The sequence below is a fragment of the Octopus bimaculoides genome, chromosome 7 (assembly GCF_001194135.2).
Source record: "Octopus bimaculoides isolate UCB-OBI-ISO-001 chromosome 7, ASM119413v2, whole genome shotgun sequence".
NCBI lineage: Eukaryota > Metazoa > Mollusca > Cephalopoda > Octopoda > Octopodidae > Octopus > Octopus bimaculoides.
This window is the reverse complement of record NC_068987.1, coordinates 72,185,842-72,208,772: the sequence shown is the minus strand read 5'-3', so window position 1 is coordinate 72,208,772 and position 22,931 is coordinate 72,185,842. Positions and strand designations below refer to the sequence as shown.

General features: G+C 35.9%; 1 protein-coding gene across 1 annotated transcript in view; it reads right to left on the bottom strand.

Annotated features, from left to right (window-relative positions):
• Positions 1 to 19,416, bottom strand: part of LOC106880705 (origin recognition complex subunit 1) — a 42,327-nt gene extending 22,911 nt beyond the window's left edge. The window contains exons 1-6 of the mRNA XM_014930778.2: positions 19,200 to 19,416; positions 14,130 to 14,260; positions 9,997 to 10,175; positions 7,189 to 7,504; positions 5,276 to 5,621; positions 1,763 to 2,387 (exon numbers count right to left, since the gene is read on the bottom strand). Coding sequence (XP_014786264.1) covers positions 1,763 to 2,387; positions 5,276 to 5,621; positions 7,189 to 7,504; positions 9,997 to 10,175; positions 14,130 to 14,260; positions 19,200 to 19,306 — 1,704 coding nt within the window. The 5' untranslated portion in view covers positions 19,307 to 19,416. The remainder of the gene's footprint in view (positions 1 to 1,762; positions 2,388 to 5,275; positions 5,622 to 7,188; positions 7,505 to 9,996; positions 10,176 to 14,129; positions 14,261 to 19,199) is intronic.
• Between the last annotated feature and the right edge of the window lie 3,515 nt (positions 19,417 to 22,931).

The following is a 22,931-nucleotide window of genomic DNA, read 5'->3' as shown; positions in this document are numbered from 1 at the left end:
GAACTGGCAGCCATAAAGCCAACAGAGGTTAAAAATTAAGGCTTCTATGACAGAAAAGGGAAATGGTGACGATCGAAAATGGAGCGAACAAACTGCCGTGTTCGATAAAATTACGGTAACTTTGAACTTGCTTAACACAGGTGAAAAAACAAAATTATATGGAAGTAAACTTTCTTCTAATTAATAATGGGAGAAGGCACTAATATTGGCAAGTGGGGATTAGGCTGGTTTTAGCGGAAGAAGCATTTGCTGGCAATCACTCTCTGGGTACCATTATTTTAAGCATCAATTAGTTTGGAAGTGAAATGGGAAAATACCAGCTGTAGAAACTCTGCCAAATTAGATTGGAGCCTGGTGTTGCCATCCGGTTTCACCAGTCCTCAGTCAAATCGTCCAACCCATGCTAGCATGGAAAGCGGACGTTAAACGATGATGATGATGATGATGATGATAAAGCCTACAGGATGTTCGCAGGAGGTAGACTTCATCTAACACTTGCTTTAATACAGTCCCTTTGTCTATGGTGCTTATAGTAGAGTCCACAGTGTTGCAAAAATTTGGACAAAGTCACTAATCTGAAGACAAGCCAGGAATCCCTCTGGTTGTTTGCTGTTAATCAGACTGGAAGATTATTACTCCACTTCCAAATAAATGAGGGAAAAGCATCCTGCCATAGAAAGTTCTGCTCCAGCATATTCTTGTCTGACCCATGCTTGCATGGGTCAGATGAAAGTATGTTGGAGCAGAGTTTGGGGAGGATAATGATGACAAGACTTGAGGAGGTAATGTAGACATAAAATAACAAGTAATGAAAATTGAGAATATGATGAGGTATAGGGAGAGGGGATATGAAATACGAATTATGAGAGATAGCCATCTGGCTTGCCAGTCCTCAGTCAAACCGTCCAACCCATGCCAGCATGGAAAGCAGATGTTAAACAATGATGATGATGATGATGAGTAATGGGGAGATAAAAACTACAAATTAAGGTAATGGAGCTATAAAAAGATGAAATATGCAGAATAGTGAAATTCCCAAAGGAGATGATGATTGCATCTAGTGATAAAACATTGTGCAGAAGATCCACCCAAGCCATACAAGCATGAAAAAAAACAACATAAAATGAGAATGATGATGATGGTGGTGGTGGGAACAAGGAAGAGATTCTCAGGACATGAAATAAAATCTAAACAAGGAATGGAAGTTTTAATCGAAGATTTACTCTTTTCCATTTTCCCTACCCAGTTTCATCATCATCATCGTTTAACATCCGCTTTCCATGCTAGCATGGGTTGGACGATTTGATTGAAGACTGGTGAAACCAGATGGCTACACCAGGCTCCAATCTGATTTGGCAGAGTTTCTACAGCTGGATGCCCTTCCTAACGCCAACCACTCAGAGAGTGTAGTGGGTGCTTTTACGTGTCACCCACACGAAGGCCAGTTAGGCGGTACTGGCAATGGCCACGCTCGTATTTTATGTGCCACCCACACAAGAGCCAGTCCAGGGGCACTGGCAACGATCTCGCTCGAAAATCCTTACACATGTCACGGGCACAAGTGCCAGAAAGGCGACGCTGGGCACAGGTGCTATCCTGATTTCGCAAATTTCTAATTGATGTTTTGGTAACGCAAAACCAAGAACTCAGTCCTCCTGACCTAAATCAAATGTTTTGTCTCTGTTTTAAAGCAAAATAACAATATATTGTATTGAAGATAAGGTAAAATACCAAAAAAAATCCAGTACATAAAATACTTTACCTTGTTACTTTTCGAAGACTTGGAAGTTTTTCGTTCACTCAAAATTTTTTTCTTTACAGAAGATCGTGGGGTCCTTTTGCTTATCACAAAGTCATCATCATCATCAAAAGTGTCATCATTTTCAGAATCACTGGAAGGGCTGTATTCATCAGAAGACAAATCAGATGATTCTGACTTTTTGGACACTTTCTCTTTCTGACTTGATTTCTTTGAGGACAAATTTTGTTTCACTCGAAGACTGTCTGCTTTCTTCTCCTCATTCTCACCATTGTATCTTGAGACCAACTTTCTTTTGCGACTAGACTTGCGCAATGTACTGTCATCAAGTTGTAACTTCAATGGAGTCTCATGTTTGACAGTCACTGATTTCTTGTTAAATTCTTCAGATTTTATCTTACTCTTTGACACACTGTTGTTCTTTGTTTTGGTTTCAACTTTGACCTTTAATGGAGTATTGTTGTTTTTATCAGTTCCTCTAAGTTTCCTTTTCTCATCAGGAGCAACTTTTGCAGACAGCCTTGAATCTTTTGATTTAACACTGGACATACTATCTGAATCCAAACTATCTTCTTCAGAACTTGCTTCATCCAAAAGATTCACAAGATCAACAGATGCTACCTTCCTCCTACACAAAAAATTTAGAGTACATAAAAGATGTTAATTATAATGGTGATGAAGATGACAACAATGATGATGATGATGATGATGATGAAAAATGTTAATTGTGGAAATATATGTCAAAAATATAAGATCAGCAGCATCAAATTATATAATGATATCATACCTTAAAAGGTTTGGAATTTAGTCAAATACAGATGAAACAAAATCAGATAAGGTTGTTATGGGGGGAAAAACCCCCACAAAATATGAAACTAAAGTGAGAGAAAACAAGAGAAGGCAAGAGAACAAAGACACAGAATATATAAACATATGAGAAGAAGCGTTGAGGCAGAGGAAAACAAATATTTAGAGAAGTGGTTAGTTGATGTTGAAAAAGTAATTGAATATTGGATGCAGGCATGGCTTTGTGGTTTAGAAGTTGATCTTACAACCATGTTTTTGGGTTCAGTCCCACGTCATGTTACTTTGAGTATGTGTTTTCTACTAAAACCTTAGGTTGACTAATGACATATATCATCACCATTTTAATGCCTACTTTTCCATGCTGGATGCCCTTCCTGCCACTGATCCTTACCTGTTTCCGAGTAAGGTAATATTTCCTCATAAACAGACATCATCGTTTAACGTCCGCTTTCCATGCTAGCATGGGTTGGACGACTTGACTGAGGACTGGTGAAACCGGATGGCAACACCAGGCTCCAATCTAAATTTGGCAGAGTTTCTACAGCTGGATGCCCTTCCTAACGCCAACCACTCAGAGAGTGTAGTGGGTGCTTTTACGTGTCACCTGCACGAAGGCCAGTCAGGCGATACTGGCAACGGCCACGCTCGAAATGGTGTCTTTTATGTGCCACCTGCACAAGCCAGTCCAGGGGCACTGGCAACGATCTCGCTCGAAAATCCTACGGGTGCCAGTCAGGCGGTAATGAAAGTTTAGAAACAAAAGACACTGCTTGAATGATGGTGACACTTGTTTACAACAATCATGTGATGTCAAGGCAAGGGAACAATAACACAACATACATATATAAACATGGCAGGCTTCTTTCAGTTTCCATCTACCAAATCAACTCACAGAGCTAAGATCATCATGTTTACAGCTTTATTTGACCATGACATGAAAGGAAGATGAAGCCTTCAATTGTCTCTGAGCAGCACACTAATAGTCATGCCACATTTTCGTTGCATATCATCATAGTTTTCACCATCATTTTAATATCCACTTTTCCATGCTTGTGTGTAGGTCAGATGAGATTCATTGAAGCATACTTTTATAGCCAAATGCTCTTCCTTCATCAACTCATAACTGTTTGTAAGCAAGGTAACATTACCCCTAGTTTGGATATGTTTACAAGGGAGATTGAAAACAAAGAGCTTCACTTACATGACAGTGATGCCTATTTACAATTAGTGCATAATGACAAGTCAAGAAGACATGAACCGCACCCCTCCATCCCAACACACATACATACACAACAGGCTTACTTTCAGTTTTTATCAATCAAATTCACTCACAAGACTTTTGGTTGACTCAGGGCCACTGTAGAATGCATTTGCTCAAGCTGCTATGCAGTGGGACTAAACTTGAGACCACATAGTTGCAAAGTTAACTTCTTAACCACACAGCCATATTTTGTGTGTATGCATGTATGTATATGTATGCTGAAGGCATCAAACTTAGGAAGAGTACCTTTCTAGTGCTTGTATTACAATAAACACTTTTGGTTATCTTCTAAACATCAGATAAAATTGGGCAAAAGATAAGTGTGTGAACTAGTGTAGAAACACAAAGAGAGACCAACACAAGGAAATTTAAGACAGAATAGTAACATTTACTATTCAATCCAGGAAAAGTAGAAGCTCACATCAGTTCTAGTTTACTTAATGCAAACTACCCACCAACATTCTCCACTGAACTGAGAACCATAGCCCATAGGACAAGTCAGTCTAGCAAAATCAAGCTCCACTCATGGAAGAATTTGAACTTGGCTAACAAAGGACTTTACAATTTAGCACTCAAACTGGCTAAAATATGTTACCTGTATTATATCCAAACTGGCCCCTGCCATCTACCCTATACTTGTACTCTGTTGGTTATAATCATGAGGGTTCCAGTTGATCCGATCAATGAAACAGCCTGCTCATGAGATTAAAATGCAAGTGGCTGAGCATTCCACAGACATGTGTACCCTTAGTGTAGCTCTCAGAGAGATTCAGAGTGACACAGAATGTGACAAGGCTGGCTCTTCATATTACAGGTACTACTCATTTTTGCCAGCTGAGTGGACTGGAGCAATGTGAAATAAAGTGTCCTGCTCAAGAGCACAATGCATAATTAATCCAAAATCGTTCAATGCCCGCTTTCCATGCTAGCATGGGTTGGACGACTTGACTGAGGACTGGTGAACTCGATGGCTGCACCAGGCTCCAATCTGATCTGGTAGAGTTTCTACAGCTGGATGCCCTTCCTAATGCCAACCACTCTGAGAGTGTAGTGGGTGCTTTTACATGCCACCGGTACAAGGGCCAGTCACGTGGTACTGGCAACGGCCACACTCAAAATGGTGTTTTTTACATGGCACCTGCACAGGAGCCAGTCCAGCAGCACTGGCAACAACCTCAGAAGACTCTGAATGCTAAAAAGTTAATATTATTATTTTGTACTGCTGCTGATTCCTGAGTCAAGCTTGAACTTATTCATGGTGCCTATTTACAACTAACTGAATGGAACCAGCGAAAGTTAATAACATGTCTTGGTCTTGAACGTGGTGGAGTTTCAATGATGGAATATAAATAATCACCTAATTTAGTCGATTGGTAGTATACCAGCTCAGTTAGCCAGGAGGAATTCTAAAAGACCTGTAATATTTGGTAAAAGATAAATGAACTAACCTTAGAGTGAGACTAAATTGATTCCTCTTGACTGTTTCAAATTCTTCGACCAGCCCTCGACGTACACTTCTTACTTTAGGAGTTTTTTCTGCATGATGGTTCTTAATTGCTGACGAATCATTCTTGGGAGTTTTATTTCTTGTGTCAGCTGGAGGAGTATCTAGATTTGTATTCAATTTTGTATTGGATTTTGACTGACCGTTTAATTGACGGCCATTTTCTCTGGAAGCTTCTGAACTCTCACTCATGTCTGACATATCAGAACTGCTGTCAGAATCATCATCCAGCATGTCAACTACTTGGGAACATTTAAATTTTCTTGATGTTGTTGAATTGCTTTGCAGTTCTGCAAATGATTAAATAAAACAAATCAGAAATAAAGAAAATAGTAACTAATTAATTAAATCAATCAATTAATGTCTGTTTGCCTTTCTGTCTATCCATCTACCAACCTACGTGTCTATGTATGCATGTGAGTATCTATCTATCTATCTATCTATCTATCAATATATGATGTGAGTTCCAGAAGTTTTGAGACTTTTTAGGAGAGGCAGTTATAATTGTCTTAGATTATTGTAATTTCAGTATATCCTTATTATACATCTAATAAGCTAACCTGATCGAAGGAGATGGTTGTAACAGCACTTTGAACACATGCTGCTAAACAGTGGTTGTCACAGCTAACTCATTTGCAAAATGCAGGTAGGACATTTGGAAGCTTGCTATGCAATAAAATTTTGTGTTGAACTAAGCAAAAATGCTATAAAAACTTATGAAATGCTCCCAACTGCTTATGGATTAATCTTTCTGCAGGTACAAGAGGTTCAAGGATGGTAGAGAGGAAGTGAGAAATGATGAATGATGTAGGAGGGAAAGGGACATCAGAATATTAAGAGCTGATTGAGAAAATTCACAATTTTCTGAATGAAAACTGTTGTGGGACAAGGCAACTGTACACAGGATTATTCATGAAGATCTGAACATGCACAAAATTTGTTCCCTCAGTGCTCAATGACAAGCATCCTGGTTACCAACTACTTGACAGAAATGGGCATCAAATCTGTCTGTCACCCTCCCTATAGTCCAGACTTGACTCTCGGTGACTTTTGGTTGCTCACCGAGCAGCTGTTTTGAAGACAAAGAGGGTTATTACAACGGTCTTGAATACCTTTACTTAGGGGATGGAACACTACAAAAAGTGCAGTGAAGTCAGAGGTTCCTACATCGAAGAAGATTAGAGTTTTGTACTTCATACTTATTTCATCGTAACCCAAGGCATACCGACTTCAATAGGGTTTGGACACAAAACAAAGTTGAATAACAATAACAATAATGAAACAGAATAATGAATTATTATTGTTGCTTGGCCTTAGGTTAAGCCAGATGAAAAGTATTCCAGGCACGACAGTGTCAACTGTCTCTTTCCATTTTTATAAGATAGCAAGGTTTAATTTAACCCTTTAGCATTCAGATTATTTAGACAAATGTAATGCTTATTTATTCACTTTGTTTTAAATCTATCACTCATTATCTTGTAGCTTCAAGACATTAATGATGTGATTGTTTATATTTAGAATAACATTGTACAGTACACGTGAGAAGCCAGATCTGTCTGGTCTGAACATAAAATAGGTAGAATATTTGGGCAGGGTATGGCTGATTTAAATGCTAAATGGTTAAGGGAAATTTAGCAGTTATTTCTAGCAGATCAGATGAGCATGTAGAGGCTCTAACTAAATATTTTAGTACATTTTATTTCACTCTTTCTGTTGTAAATTAAATACTGAGTATGACTTTTCTTCTCTGTTTGAGGCTGATGTAAGTATACCAGTAATATGTGAAGGTTGATTCAACTGACAACACCTCCTTCCCTTGTTTAATCTAAAAGAGACAAAAACAAATATGAGACTAACTGCTTTTTGATTTCTTCTCCTTAAAAATGCTTCCCTGGAGTGGAACCACAGGTGACTGCAGCATCTTAGGTGATCTTAAATTCCTGCCATGGTGCGAAGATTTTCTAACAGAATTTGAATCTTCTGTGGGAGTTTCAGAACCAGAATCTGATTCTGAATCCGAACAATCATCAGATACTGGAAATTTTTTGTTGTTGGAAAATGATGATGGTAGTTCCTTGATATTGCGTCCATCACAAGACCGTGCAACCACATATGAATGATCTGGAATCCCATTTTTATTCTTCTTTATACCACTCATGGAGCAAAACTGAACCTGAAGAAAATGGAAACAATTATGTACATGAAAAGCAAAGTTGAAAATAGAATTTAGAAGAGGTCATAGTGGCAATATGGAATTCCATTATATCAAAGAAACACAGTTATAAACTTCAGGTTTATGTTATTGTGTTACTCCAAGTCAGCCATGATTGAACTGTTCTGTGGTATGTAGGTAGTTGGCCAAATGATAGCTGGAAAACAGAGTAAGAAAATTGTAATTAACTAATGTAAAAGAAACCTTATAGTTTTATGATCATGTATAGGTGCAGATATGGCTGTGTGGTAAGAAGCTTGCTTCCCAACCACATGATTCCGGGTTTAGTTGCACAGCATAGCACTTTGAGCAAGTGTATTCTACAATAACCTCAGGCTAACCAAAGCCTTGTGAAAGGATTTGGTAGGTGGAAACAGAAAGAAGCCCATTGTATATATATGAGTGTGTGTGTGTCAAACCACCTTTTGACAAATACTAGGGTTGATGTAATCCACAATTCCCCTCCTCCAAAATTTCAGGCCTTGTGCTTTTAGTAGAAAGGATTATTATTATCATTTTATACCATTTTTCCAGGCTGGTATGGGTTGGATGGGCTGTCATAACCTGAAACATTTCATATTTGGAATTAACTGCTTCCGACATAGATAAGAGAACATGTCTTGTTCATAAAATCTAATTTTAGAAGATGCCAGTGTCCCCTGACTGGCTCCCATGCTGGTGGCACGTAAAAAGCACAAACCGAACATGGCCAATGCCAGTACCCACTGACTGGCTCCCATGCCGGTGGCACGTAAAAAACACCCACTACACTCTCAGAGTAGTTGGCGTTAGGAAGGGCATCCAGCTATAGAAACATTGCAAGATCAGATTGGAGCCTGGTGCAGCTGCTGGCTCCCCAGACCGCAGTCAAACCACCCAACCCGTGCCAGCATGGAAAACAGACGTTAAATGACGACGATGATGTTTCTACAGCCTGATGCCTTCCTAACACCAACCACTAAAGAGTACTGGGTGCATTTTATCATGACATGACACTTGAGACATTCTCATGTCCTCAATGAGACTAAAGAGGCCTTGCTATTCTACACTCACCGGTTTGTTCATCAAATACTTTACAGAGTGCAATAAGTTCTTTTTATTGTGGTATCAACATTCTAGATAACAAAAGCATGTGATAATAGGAAGTTGTACACTTGAAAAGTGTATAGGATGGGGGAATTCAGATTAGCAACAAATATTACTTTGGTTTGTTATTCAATAATTTTTTTTTTGTTTTACATCCACATTCACAGTTGTAGTTGTTTCAAAATCTGTCAGTTGTCTTTAAGTTGCTAAGAATTCCATGAGAAGGAAATTAGAAGGAATATTCTTTTCTACTCTAGGTACAAGGTCCGAAATTTTTTTTTTTGGGGGGGGGGGGTCTACGGCTGGACCCTCTTCTTAATGTGAACCACTTTACAGTGTGTTGGGTGCTTTTACATGGCACCACACAGGCGTTTTTACGTGACACTGCCACCAGTGCTTTTCACAACCGCTACCATCATTTAACTTTCAGATTCCATTAACATACTGGTATACTCATGCCACTAAAAATGACAGTATTTTAAAAGAAATAAAAACAGAAACTAGCATTTATTGAAAACATTGACATAACATACATTTTATAGATTTGATAAAGACTTGTTATAACACGTTTGCTGCTGGCTTCAGGTGACTGGGGTCATCACAGGTTAGTGTTTCTAGAGACAGTATCATGTGTAGAGCTGACCAGGTCCACCAGTATTCTCTGTCACTGACAGTCTTATGCATCCTCCACGGTATATTCAAGGTTATAACACATATTGGTTTCAAATTCTGGCACAAGACCAGCAATTTCAAGTGACGAGATAAGTGGTACTTTTTTTTTTTTTATCTAACTCCAGAAGGATGAAAGGCAAAGTCAACCACAGCAGAATTTGAACTTAGAATTCCAACATGGTAACAATTCTGCCGCCTTCCTTGTTATAACACATATTGCTAACATATAATTAAAGGCATGTGAGTTATGACCATTTCAACTTTTTTTTCAGACAAAGGATATCAAGGATTGCATTATTTAATGTATAAATACCTCCACCCACTTTCTTTTTAAATGGCAGGAAGTGATTTGAGGAAGATTTGGTTAAATCAATCCTGGTACTTGACTGGTACTTTATTTTATTGACTCCTGAGGGACAAAAGATAAAAGTTGGTTTCAGAGGGATTTGAACTCAGAACATAAAGTGTCATAACAAAATAAACCACAAGACATTTTGTCAGATGCTTTTGATAGGTACAAGTCCAGAAATCTTGATGGGAATGAAAGAAGACAACATTGCCTTTCATCCTTCTGGGTGAAAGGTAAAATTAATGTTGATGAGATTTGAACTTGGAATGTAAAGAACTGGAAAAAATACGGCAGGATACTTTTTCCAATGCTCTAAAGTTTCTGCTAGAAAAAAGTTGTGTATTACCTTGCATTTCCCAACAATTGTCTCGATAACCACTTCTGTGTCGAAGAACGATGCACTGTTGAGGAATATTTCATTGGCAGCAGATTGCTGACAACATTTCTTGCGAAGAGATTCTCCAATTTCTGATTGTCTCCAGAACCATCTGACAACAGCATAATTATCACCAATATCATAATCTCCTAAAATAGAAAAAAACAAAAAACAAACAATAACTGTTACTAGCAAGCAAGTATGACTCGATAATGGTTTGGCCAGCTTGGAGTCTTAATAATAATAATAATGATAAGACTTTCTATTATAGGCACAAGGTCTGAAATTTTGGGGGTAGGGGCTAGTAATTACACCAACCCAAGTGTTCAACTGGTATCTATTTTATTGATTGAGAAAGGATGAGAGGCAAAGTTGATTGCAGGGGAATATGAACTCAGAATGTGCAGACAGACGAAATGCTAATGATTGTGCACATTTAATGAGATACCGTTAGAAGCATTGAGAAATAAAATACTTTTCACATTTTCATTCATCCAAATTAGATACTTTATGTATGAAAGCAAGTTTGTTTACATTTAGAAGGTAACAAGAAAAGTCTTGAGAAATATATTAAAAAAAGTTTTCTATAAACTTTAAGTGTATTATGACTGTCAGGATGGCAGCAAATGCATGGTTCAAGATCCACAGGAAGCTCTCTGCCTCTTTTTCTCTTGAAAGGTTTTTTTTTTTAACCCTATGTGCAATGAGCCATTATTTATAGCTGGACTGGCATTTAAAATACATTGTTTATAGAAGATCTATTCTATAGTAATGATGATTTCATACAGAAGTACAAGGCCAGAAATTTGAGTAGAGGGGTTTAGTCCATTACAGCAGTTCCAGAATATGACTGGTACTTCATTTTATTGAATCCTGAGACATGAAAAGAAAAGTTGCCCTCAGTGAAATTTGAACTCAGAACATTAAAGGCTGGAAGGAACCACAAGGCATGATGATTATGTGAAAGGCCTAAGCTTTTTAAAATCTATTCTAATTAATTCATTCCATGTGTGTGTCACTTCCATAGAGCTAGGATTACTTAATAAGATCTTTTGCAATGGTCACATGTAACTTCTTCACACCTGTTTTTATAGAGATCAACAAAGAAGCTCCTATATTGTTGCTCAATCTGTGAAATGAACTGCTCTATTAGCTGTCAGGGTTAGTTAGTTTCAAACTGGCGGCAGTCTGACCAGTTACCTGACCTGAAATGCTATAAAGCTCAGGAAGAGTTGCAGTGTGCAGTGTGGATATGCAGTAGGTGGTCAAGATTAGGCAGTGATCAAATGATTTAAGAACAGGGTCAATGATGGTTTGAAACTCCTAATGTACTTTAAAAAAAAATTTGGACCATATGTTTTCAACCTCAAATGTTGGGACATAATACTCACACACAAAAGGCAAAACACACAGAATTGCCACAACTGGAACACAAGCCAAATAGTGAAGCTACTTAACAACTATTTTTGCTATACTGATTTACTTCTGGATTCAGTATTTTAAGTCATTGTTATCATTAGAGTAGATTGCTACTTGTATAACATTAAAATCCAACATGACTTAAAGGTATTAATTCAACTGAACAAAACTCGTGGCTAATTCAAATGGTATTGTGATTTTGATACTGTGATACACAGCTCAAATAGTGAATTTCCAACTAGGGTATCTTATATCTGTACATCTATGATGCTCCACCTTTGGTTAGCTCTTGAGCATTTAATCAACTGCCTCCCAACCACCTCGTGCTATAAATGTAATCAGAGTTGATCTAGATAACAATAACATATGTCTAGCCTGTTAAATAAAATGTACTGCCCTAAATATATAATGAAATGCCTATAACAAATTTGAACTCAGGACCTTTAAGTAGTCCACCAACTGCATCTATTAACCATTCTGCTTCAGTAGGCAACAAGTGCAAATGAACTCGCAGACAACACAGGACAGCATTGAACTTTAACCATAATATTGGGTATTCCAAATAATAGAAAGATTGGGGTGAAGTGATGAAAGCAAAACCTATTGCTAAGTTCTGATGACAACAGCGACAGCAGCACCGCCGCCGCCACCACCACCACCACCAGTTAGTGTCTGTATTCCATGCTGGCACGGGTTGGACAATTTGACAGGGTTCAGTCCCAGTGTTGCACCATGGGCAAGTGTCCTTGTTTGTCCCCTCTGTGTTTAGCCCCTTGTGGGCAATAAAGAAATAAGAAACTGAAAGGAACCCATCATATATGTGTGTATGTGTGTGTCTTTCTGTCTATGTTTGTCCCCCACCATTGTTTGACAACTGGTGTTGGTGTGTTTACATCCCCATAACATAGTGGTTCAGTAAAAGAGACCAATAGAATAAGTACCAGGCTTTAAAAAAAAAGTACTGGGGTCAATTCACTTGACTAAAATACTTCAAGATGGTGCGTCAGCATGGTTGTAGTCTGATGACTGAAACAGGTGTAAGATAAAAGATGTATACCCACACACACAATAGGTTTGCTACATATGTCAATTTCAAGATACTAAACAATAACTTCTGCTATACTGATTCACATCTGAATTCATTGTTTTAATGCATTTTTACCATTAGAGTAGATTATTATTTGTGTAACAGTAAAATCCAACATGACTTAAAGAAAGGTATTCACTCAACCAAACAGAACTTTTGGCTAATGGTGGATTAAGAAATGAACATTATCATCTTTTGGTGGATTAAGAAATGAACATTATCATCTTTATCATCAATGTCCATTTTACCTTGGTGTTAGGAAGGACATCCAGCTGTAAAAACCATGCTAAAACAGACAGAGCCTGGTGCAGTCTTTTGGCTTGTCAACCCCTGTTAAATCATCAAACCCATGCCAACATGGGAGACAGACGTTAAATGACGATGATGATGATGATGATCTGAGTAAGATAAAATTTGTTGAAGCAGATTTTCTGTGACTGGATGCTCTCCCTGTTTCTAATCTTCTGTTTCTCTTAATCCAGACATGTTTTCATGGAAGATTACAAAGAAAGGATGTTGTTTGTAAGATGGTGACATTTGTTTACAATTAGTGCACAATGGTACAGTTGTGTGGTAAGAAGTTTGTTTCCCAACCACATGGTTCCAGGTTCAGTCCCACTGCGTGGCACCTAGGGCAAGTGTCTTCTACTATAGCTTTGGACTGAGGCCTTGTGAGTAGATTTGGCAGACAGAAATTGAAAGAAACCTATTGTATATATATGTATGTGTGTGTCTCCCCCAACCACAGCTTGGCAACTGATGTTGGTGTGTTTACATCCTCATAACTTAGTGGTTCAGCAAAGACACTAACAGAGTAAGTAGCAGACTTAAATAAAAATTAAGTACTGGGGTCAATTCATTCCACCAAAGTTCTTTAAGGTGCCATCCCAGCATGGACACAGTTTCATGATCGAAACAAGTAAAAGATTAAAGAATGTAAAGACAAGAACACACACACAATTGGTTTCTTTTCAATTTTCATCTATTGAATTCATTTACAATGCTTTAGTTGGCATGGGACTATAGTTGAAGAAACTTGCCCAAGGTATGGAACTACCCTGATGCAAATCAAACTTCTAAACTACATAGCATCGCTTGTGCCTAGTATTTGGATTAAAGATTATTGGTTCATCATTATCATCATCATCATTTAACGTCCGTTGTCCATGCTGGCAAGTTGGGGAGCTGTACCAGACTCCAGTCTGATCTGGCACAGTTTCTACAGCTGGATGCCCTTCCTAATACCAACCACTTTACAGAGTGTTTTGGGTGTTTTTAATGGCACCACATGGGCACTGCATGGGTGCTTTTACATGACACCGCCACAAGGACTGGCTTTGAGCCTTCTGTTGCAGAGAATAATTCATATCTATTACTTGCAACATCTTTTTTCAAATTTTAGCATGGAAAATATTTTTTACCTCCTATGGTTGGAACCTCCTATGGTTGGATTTATAAAAAACAAAATAAATTTTGATTAAAAAATAGAAACATATGAATCAAGTGATTAAGATAACAGGCATTGAAAATTATAACAATCATTAAAAACAAAAATATAAGACACATGCAAGCTGCTTAATAAAACTTATTATCTTACCTCTTATCTTGGAATAAAGGTCTTTAATCTGAGCAATGAAAGATGAATCCAAACCACCATCAATAATATCTTCATTTGAAATATATACATAGTTGCCTATTTTATAATTTTCGCCATTTAATTGAAAAGCTCTAAAACAAAAACAAAGTTTCACTTTATGGTTTACTGAAAAGATGTTGAATAATAATCTACCCCTTCTACATATTCCCTTTATGAAAATAGTGAAGAGTTTTATCAAAATAACTTTGTAGTTATTAAGCTGGTGCTTGAAACAGAAATTAACATGGAAGTCTGATGGAAAGGTTTAATTTAGATCACTTCAAAACATGAAGTTTGTATCATAGAACCAAAGTGGATTAAGGCAGCTTGGTCTCAGAAGTGTTAAACATCAGCACCTAGTCCTTGGCTGTTTTTAATGGAGTTTGCTCTGTTGCAAGCATTTGGCCAGGTTTCCAGTTTGAAGATAATTTCCTCCCTTCACTCTATAAATCATGGAGGCCCTGAACAAAAAGGGCTACAGACACTGCTCTTCCCTCACTAATTAGTTAAAAAAAGAACACCAAACTTTCCTAATTAATTAATTAATTAATTGCAAAAATGAGAAAGCATTCCAAACCTCTGACTCTTGTAGGTATTACCCTGATGGTGAGATTGTTGTGGATGGTGTTCAGAATGAACATCAATAGGGAAAATATGGATAGGAAGTGAATTCTTGATGCTTGCAGGAGCACTGCAAGGGTATTGAACTTGTTTGGCTTTGCAGGCCAGATTGAAGCATGAACTAGATCTTGTAGGCTACATTGATACATAAATTAAATCTTGCAGGTCAGACAGGAAGAATGATTTGTAAAAAATCTTATTCATAATGCAAGTAAAAGTAAATATGTAAAGAAGCCAATAGACATTATAAAACATTATTAACAATAAGTGAAAGAATATGAGGCATTACAAAAATTTTTGTGCAGAGACGCATATAGAAATCTCATTAATATAGTATGTATAGAATCCTGTTGAGTAATAGTCATGAGAGTGAGAATGGAAGCAGAAATTGTTAAAATTTGTGCATATAGTTCTTGAGAAAACCAAAGCTTAATAGGAAGCTTGCAGTTTCAACAATAAAATTTTTTAATATTGTTTATATCACTAGAATTCATTTGGATGAAAGTGCATGAATTTAAAGAAGAAATAAAAAACATCTTTTTGGATGGGTGTATAAAGACAAATTGAAGAAGAAAATTGTTATATCTTTTAGTATATGAATTCATAAACTTCTTTTTCATTGGGTGAGAAAACAAAAGCTTCCCCGATTTGACAAGCTGGAACTGGTGTTAAATGAAAATTCTGTTTGAGCTCTGATTCTGAGCAGATGCAAGTTATATATTTACAGAATAATTTAAAACTAATAATACAATAAATATAATATTATAAAATGGAGCCTGGGGCCTGACTAAATCTTTCTGTAGGCTGTTTGTTTGACATAAACTGGTTTATTGCAGTGACTGGGTGATTGGTTGTAAGATACAGTAAGAATGAGGAGGCAGGTGAAGTGCAGGTGTTTTAGTGGTAGTTGAAAAGGTAGAGGGAGATAAGAGAGGGTGCCAGTGAGACAGTGTCAATGCTGTTAAACATTCAGCTAGTCCTGATCAACTAGATCCATGACCAAAACTGACTCTTTTTTTAGGAGTATCTATTTAAGACTAAGTCTCAAACATGTCATTTCCCTTTTTGAGATAGTAGGGTGTGATTTTTAGAAAGATTTGGCTGCTATTTATAACAGATTGAGTAACTAGTACATAAAATCTTTGTCATTGACTTGTGTCATATGCTCAAGATGTGATCTATGAATTAGTTGCTGTAGTAATTAATTAGTATTGTTATGATAGACCAAATTGTTGGCTTGATGTAACAGACTGTGATAAGCAATCTGATGTGATATGTTTACTAGACGTAAGATAACGACAAAGCATTAGGCAGAATGATCACACTTTGCGCATACACGTTTCATCCATACACAATCTAGACCTGTAATGGCAAACATATAGCATGCATGTCAGGAATGACATTGCTGCTAGTTTTTAGGTAACATGTGATGGACTTTTTCCTGAACTATGTTATAACCCAAGCTTATCTATAAACATTTATCTAAAACTAAAATATGTTATTAATTCAGTTAATAATGCCAAGCTAAATAATTATTAAAGTAGTTAATAATGCCAGGCTAGCCACTTCATGTAGGACATGTGCTATTTCCATGTAAAGAGATTTCAAACTCACTATTTTTTGGGGAAAACACAAATACACAAAGGAACAGTCTTCCAATGCTATATCCTCTCTGTACATGAACAACAAACATCTAAGGCTTTTAAGGTCACTGTATATGTTAGACCTCAATATTTAGTGATCTCTTGTATGAACATGCTTGTTATGTAATATTGCCAAATTTTCATCTCAAAAACTAGATGCCCTTCCTTTGAGCCAGTAAAGTTTGCTAATCCACAAAATTTGAAATCTAAATGTTGTGATTAGCCAAGCAAATGTTATACTAGTTTAATGTTCTAAGTTTGCTAGATGACTGTAACACACGGTGGATTAGCAAAATTGGTGGATCATAGAATCCCATGCAAAATTGGTGGAACATGCCTTAAATTTTGAGTTCAAATCCAACAATGGCTATTTTGCCCTTTATCTTTCTAAGGTTGATAAAATAAGTACAAGTCAAGTAATGCAGTCGATTTAATTGATGACAGCAGGGGTGGATAATCCCTTGCTTGCACATCACCTGTTGACAGAAGTTGTGAAGATTCATGAAAAAAAATCTGGATTAAAACTTAAGACCAAAACAGTTACCGAATGTAGTTAAATTTGTAAAAGTAATGATTCACTATTTTTTTCGGTACAGATGTGCCCCCACAAGTTAGGAATTTGCCCAATATTAAAATGGCTCCCCACATCATGCACTACAGCCTTGTGTTAAAGTTGAAAATCAAATTTATCTTGATAATTAGTCAGAATTGTTCCACCTTCGCAGTTTTAATTTCACCTACAGTAACTTAATTGAATTACCTATTCTGTGAAATACTTCCTAACAAGTCACAGTTTCACAACGATTAATATTTAGCTAGCATCATCCTGTTATATTTTGAGTTTCATTATCATAAATTGATAGCTGTTCTTGAATTTTGTTCCAGACCTATATTTCCACAGATAGAACTTCTCATTCACACTTCAAGAACAAGAATGGAACTCATGAACGGTCACATTAGCAACATATTTAAAATATACTGTAGAGTACGAAGATAAAAGAAAGCTGATTATTCATGTATTATCTCTGATCACACTTCCTAAGCAGCACTAGGATCAAAGGTATTCCAGCCGTGACAATCCAGTCTTTTTGTATAACTGCATTACTATAATGTCCAATGACTCCTTGCCTTTTTTTAAAGATAGTAGGATATGATTTGAGGGCGAACTTTTCGCTGCTATTTCTAGGAGGGCGAGCAACTGGATAGCGGTTCTATAGTTGACTTGAATTGATGATTGCTGTTGTTTAGCTCCAGGACGAGCAAATTTATGTTTAAAGGCGTTTCAACCGTGACCATCCAGTGTTTTAATATACTTAGAACTATACTGTGCAATGTATATACTTTTTCAAAACGTTATGGTGTAACTTGATGGAATGTAGCTGCTTTTGTAGCAGATCAAGCGACTATACAGAACAGCTGTTCCCATCCTGTTCTATATTCCGCATCTCAAAAGCAATATTACCTTTGAAGATGAAAATGTCAATTTTCTAATAACTATTTCGTTTTAAATCAAACCACATACACTACTATAGAATAACAAAGTTCTCGGCTTAAATAAGTATGGTTGTATATTTTGACAGTGAATGAAAATTAACCTCAGTGACGTTTTATACAGAAATATACGTTTATTGAACACATCAATCTCACCAGGTTACGACCAGTTGGTGCAAACGTTTTACATCTATTAAAAGTGTTTTGAGTGTTTACTATATTAGGACTTTCGAAGGAAAAAGCGTCGCATTTACGTAAAAGTAACAATTCCATCCAAGTTATTTTTCGTTTATGGGTTATTTTATTTTTAACGAACAATGTACTTGTCACTGACTAGCTACATTAAAAAGTGTGTATTGTGTGTGTATGATTGTATATAGAAGAATATGTTACTCAAAGAAATTCCAACCTTGTCTGATTTTCACATTTTGCTTACAATCTTATAATAATATAAGATAATATAATAGAATAAAATGATAGAATATTAAATGTCAATTTTGACTGAACTAGTACTGTCATGAGCATTACACTGTTATTTATAACAAATAGTTTTAATCGTTATGTGTCCTGAAAATCATCATACACAAATGAACCAAAACCAGTGAAGAAGCATCTACGCGGTTGTTCGATCGACTCTCAAGACATGGCAGTCAAATCCCCCCTCACATCCAACACTACTATTTTGAAAAGAGGCTACATTAGATAATTTAGTCCTAGACATACTATGTTTGAAAACAAAGATCTTTGTAACCACTCTGTCTTTGAACATAGGTTTGCTCCATAAAAACAAAACATGTTTATAATGTGAAGCTATTGACTTTGTAAAATCGAGAAAATCTCATTTCAGCAACAATCGATGATGAATTTCGCGCTTCGGTTTCGATGAAGACAACTATTTAAACACTCATTCATTGTATTAAAGCGTTAAAATGGTTAATATTTCACAGACACTTGGATTAATAATACTAATAGTGAAAAAGAATATTAATTATGCCATTGAGAGCTGGTGAAGTAAAAATTAGATATTTCGATCGAACGAAAAGTGGACTTCTGATATGTTGGGTTTTTTTAATGAACACGTGTATCAACCATTAATAACACTTTAATATACGTCATTGTTTATCCATGTATGTATCGTAAGATTAAAAAAACATTTAAGTAGGTTCTGATGCTTATGCATTTGATTGTTTATATATATATATATATATATATATATATATGTCAATAAGTATAATTATTTATATAATATTACGTGTGTATGTTAAAGGATATTTACTTGTAATGTTTTTCTTTGCTGCGCCTATCACCAACAAGGATTCCTTCTCCAATCCAAGAGAAATCTCCCTTTTTGACTGGAACAAAATACCTGGATTGAGTTGGCATGTTTGACTAGAAAATACTTTTTTCCCCAAAATTGTGTGAGAATAGAGAACAACAACAAAAAAAGTCCGGGAAAAAAGTGTCAACAAGCAATGGACGATCAATGAACACTCTTTGAGTTGGCCGCCTCACTGTAGCACGTGATCAGCATTTAGCTAATCAGAACAGTCCAGACATCTTCAAAACTTTAGTAATCGGTTTTTAGAAGTTACTTTATTTAAGAAAGAAAAAGAACTAGGATAATGAATTAGATATACAAATGTATGGGAAAATATTAAGTTGTCGATGAACGAGATAGACTACCTTGTTTATAGGCCCAATCTGAATCAACACCCAGATACCACTTAATTTAAAAAAACAAAACAATCTGAAATGTTAAAAGAAATAATCGACATGAAAATATGCTGTTCACATTTAAAGAGCAAGGATTTTCTTACTAAGCACAGGGGACCTTGTTCTTTTCTTTTCTTTATGCTCTGCAAAGCTGATGGGACAAGGGAAAGAATATTTTTATATCCCCTAAATGTAGAACCTAGTGCGAATACTCGCAACAATAAGAGTCGGGTAGTTATGTTAAACAGGATTTCGAACAAGGATTCCCATTAATCTCTAAGTTTCAATCAAACTTTATGAACGGAAGTATACATCTAAAAAGCAGGACAAATGTTATATTTGATTAATATTAATAGTTAGTAAGGTGGCGAGCAAGCAGAATCGTTACCGCACCAAGCAAAATGCTTAGCGGAATTTCGTCCGTCTTTACGTTCTGAGTTCAAATTCCTCCGAAGTCAACTTTGCCTTTCATCCTTTCGGGGTCGATAAAATTAGTACAAGTAGAACACTGGGATCGATATAATTGACTGAAGTTGAGCCAAAATTTGAAATCAATGTTGATTATTATTACGAAAATATATGAACGAAATATTTTATGGTGTTAATTAAATCAACATACCTAACTGTAGAACCTAAAACCTCTAAAGTCCTTACAAGAGAGTCTTAAAATATTTACAGGTAAAGACCCGTTTCCCTGTCAGGATGTATAAGGAGGGAATGGAGTGTACATAACTGTATTTTGTTTATTTCTTTACTGATTTCCTTCCCCCCCCCCCATTTTCCTACTATGGTAATCATTCTTTTTTGCTAAATTATTGCCCAGGCGAGTTACATATGAAATTGAAATAAAGTCTTTGAAGATGTAGCTAAATCAAACCGTAAGATTAAATAAAAAAAATAATAAAGTGGATAATGTAGCATTAGGTGCATTATGGGTTAAAAAAAAGACAAGATGGTCAAATTTGTAATGCCTCTAATTGTAGATCTACTGGATTATGGCTAAACAAAAACAAATCTCTCTTTAGAAGAATATTGGGTGCTACTTTGGTGTGTGATCTACAATTTAAAGGAAGATTACTTTAGGTTAATTTTTAGTTTATTTTCGGTTTCTAAATTTGTTTTTATAAATTCTTTTATATATACTTAGCATTGTAAATATATTTTTTCCAAAATTCTTACTGTTTTAATAATAATAATAACCAAGTTTCAAGTCTTATTGAATAATAATAAGAAACCAAAAATAAACAATATAATAATTATAATAAGCACATAGATCACACAAGTTTGGCAGCCATGAGTTTTGCTATGTAAAGTTGGCAAAATTTTGCTGCTTTTCCTTTCTCTTTGAGCTTCCTTCATTTCTCTACCACAGCAATGACATGGTGCAGCATTTTCATCATCTAAAAGGTCACTTTTTTCATAAAAATGCAACTATTTTTGTCTCGTCGCTGATCATGTAAAGTTCTTTAGCCAACATCTTAAGGTTTTTAGAAATTGAAAAATAAACTAAAAAGTAACCTAAAGTAATCTCCCTTTCAATTGTAGCTCACAAACCAAAGTAGCATTGAATATTGTATGAAAAGAAAGAAGTGTCAGTCTTGACTGAGCAACCTGATTATCAATGTCATTCCAGTTGTGAGCATAAAGGAAAGAAAATTAAGTAGATGTGACATGGAGCTGTTCTGTGTAGGTGACAGTCTAAAACAAAAGTGTACAAGGCAGATTTGTTTTGGTGTAAAGCAATATATTCCTCAGGTGAAGCTGCTACTGCTGTGCAATATTGGACTAGAGTCAAGTTTATATTAAACTATCTTTAAGGTATATATATATATATAAAACATAGGTACTGTAAGTTCAGAGGGAATACTTGATAAGTGTAAGCACCTGTATATGCCAGATAGTGGCAGAGGTGAGAGAATATATCAAACAAATTAAAAACAGAACACAAAGGATGTCATGGTACACGTGTTTCAAGCTTTATAAAGAATCTGTTATTACATTAGCATAGGTATATTATTGACATAAAAGATGGTGTAAAGCTCCCCTCAGCCACAAACATTGTTAGTCCAAAGATTACATCACAAAAGAAAAAGTACACAAAGTATTACCCATTTTACAAATATACCTTTTCAAAGGGATGTGATAAACCCATTATAATGGGTAATACTATGTGTACTTTTTCTTTTGTGATGTAATCTTTGGACTAACAATGTTTGTAGCTGAGGAGAGCTTTACACCATCTTTTATATCAATAATATACCTATGCTGATGTAATAACAGATTCTTTATAAATCTTGAAACACGTGTACCGCGACATCCTTTGTGTTCTGTTTTTAATTTATGTTTGATATATATATATATAAGCTGTGTTATGAAATGAATAAATGTCTAGACTTGGATTTTTTTACATATTGAACAAGGTCACTTACCTAATAGAAATACTTAAAACTTTAGTCTTTGCTAATTTAAATTTGAGGCCCTTTGATTCTAGGCTTTGCTTCCATAACCTGAAATTTCTTTTATAATTTGTTTACAGATTCAAGTATAGGAAGAAGGTTTGGAAATAAATCTTTTGCAGTTACCAAGGGTTTGATGGGTACGACACTTAACATTGTCACTTAATACTAACACACAGATGTAGCTGGGAACTTACAAACGTTTCTAAGACCAGTCATGTGACTATCCTCTACCAATCATATCTTATCCAAAACATATACTAATTTGAGCCATGAATTCCCTATAAAAATAGGGCAAGCTTCAAACACTAGTCAGAAGCAAAACAGCTGCGACATAAGCCATGTCTTTCTATTTCAAATTTTTGAAAATCAGTGTAAGCCATGAAACCATTTAAATCTTTAAATATAATAAGAAATATATTAACTATTCTCAGTGCATTTTCAACTTCTATTTTTCCTGTATATATATATATATATATATATATTGAAATGTGCATAGGTTTGGCTTATTGTGGTTGTTTCTGTTATTATAATTGTTGCTGCAATAAAGTATCTTCAATGCATTGATTTTGAGCTCTATCCTTTAAGAGACATGTATACATATATATATATATATATGTCATCATCATCATCATCATCATCATCATCACCACCACCACCACCACTTAACATCCATTTTCCATGCTGGTATGGGTTGAACAATTTGACAGGAGCTAACCAGCTGAAGAGCTGCCCAAGTTCCATGTCTGTTTTGGCATGGTTTCTATGGCTGGATGCCCTTCCTAATGCCAACCACTTTACAGAGCATACTGGGTGTGCTTATGCAACACTGGCATAGG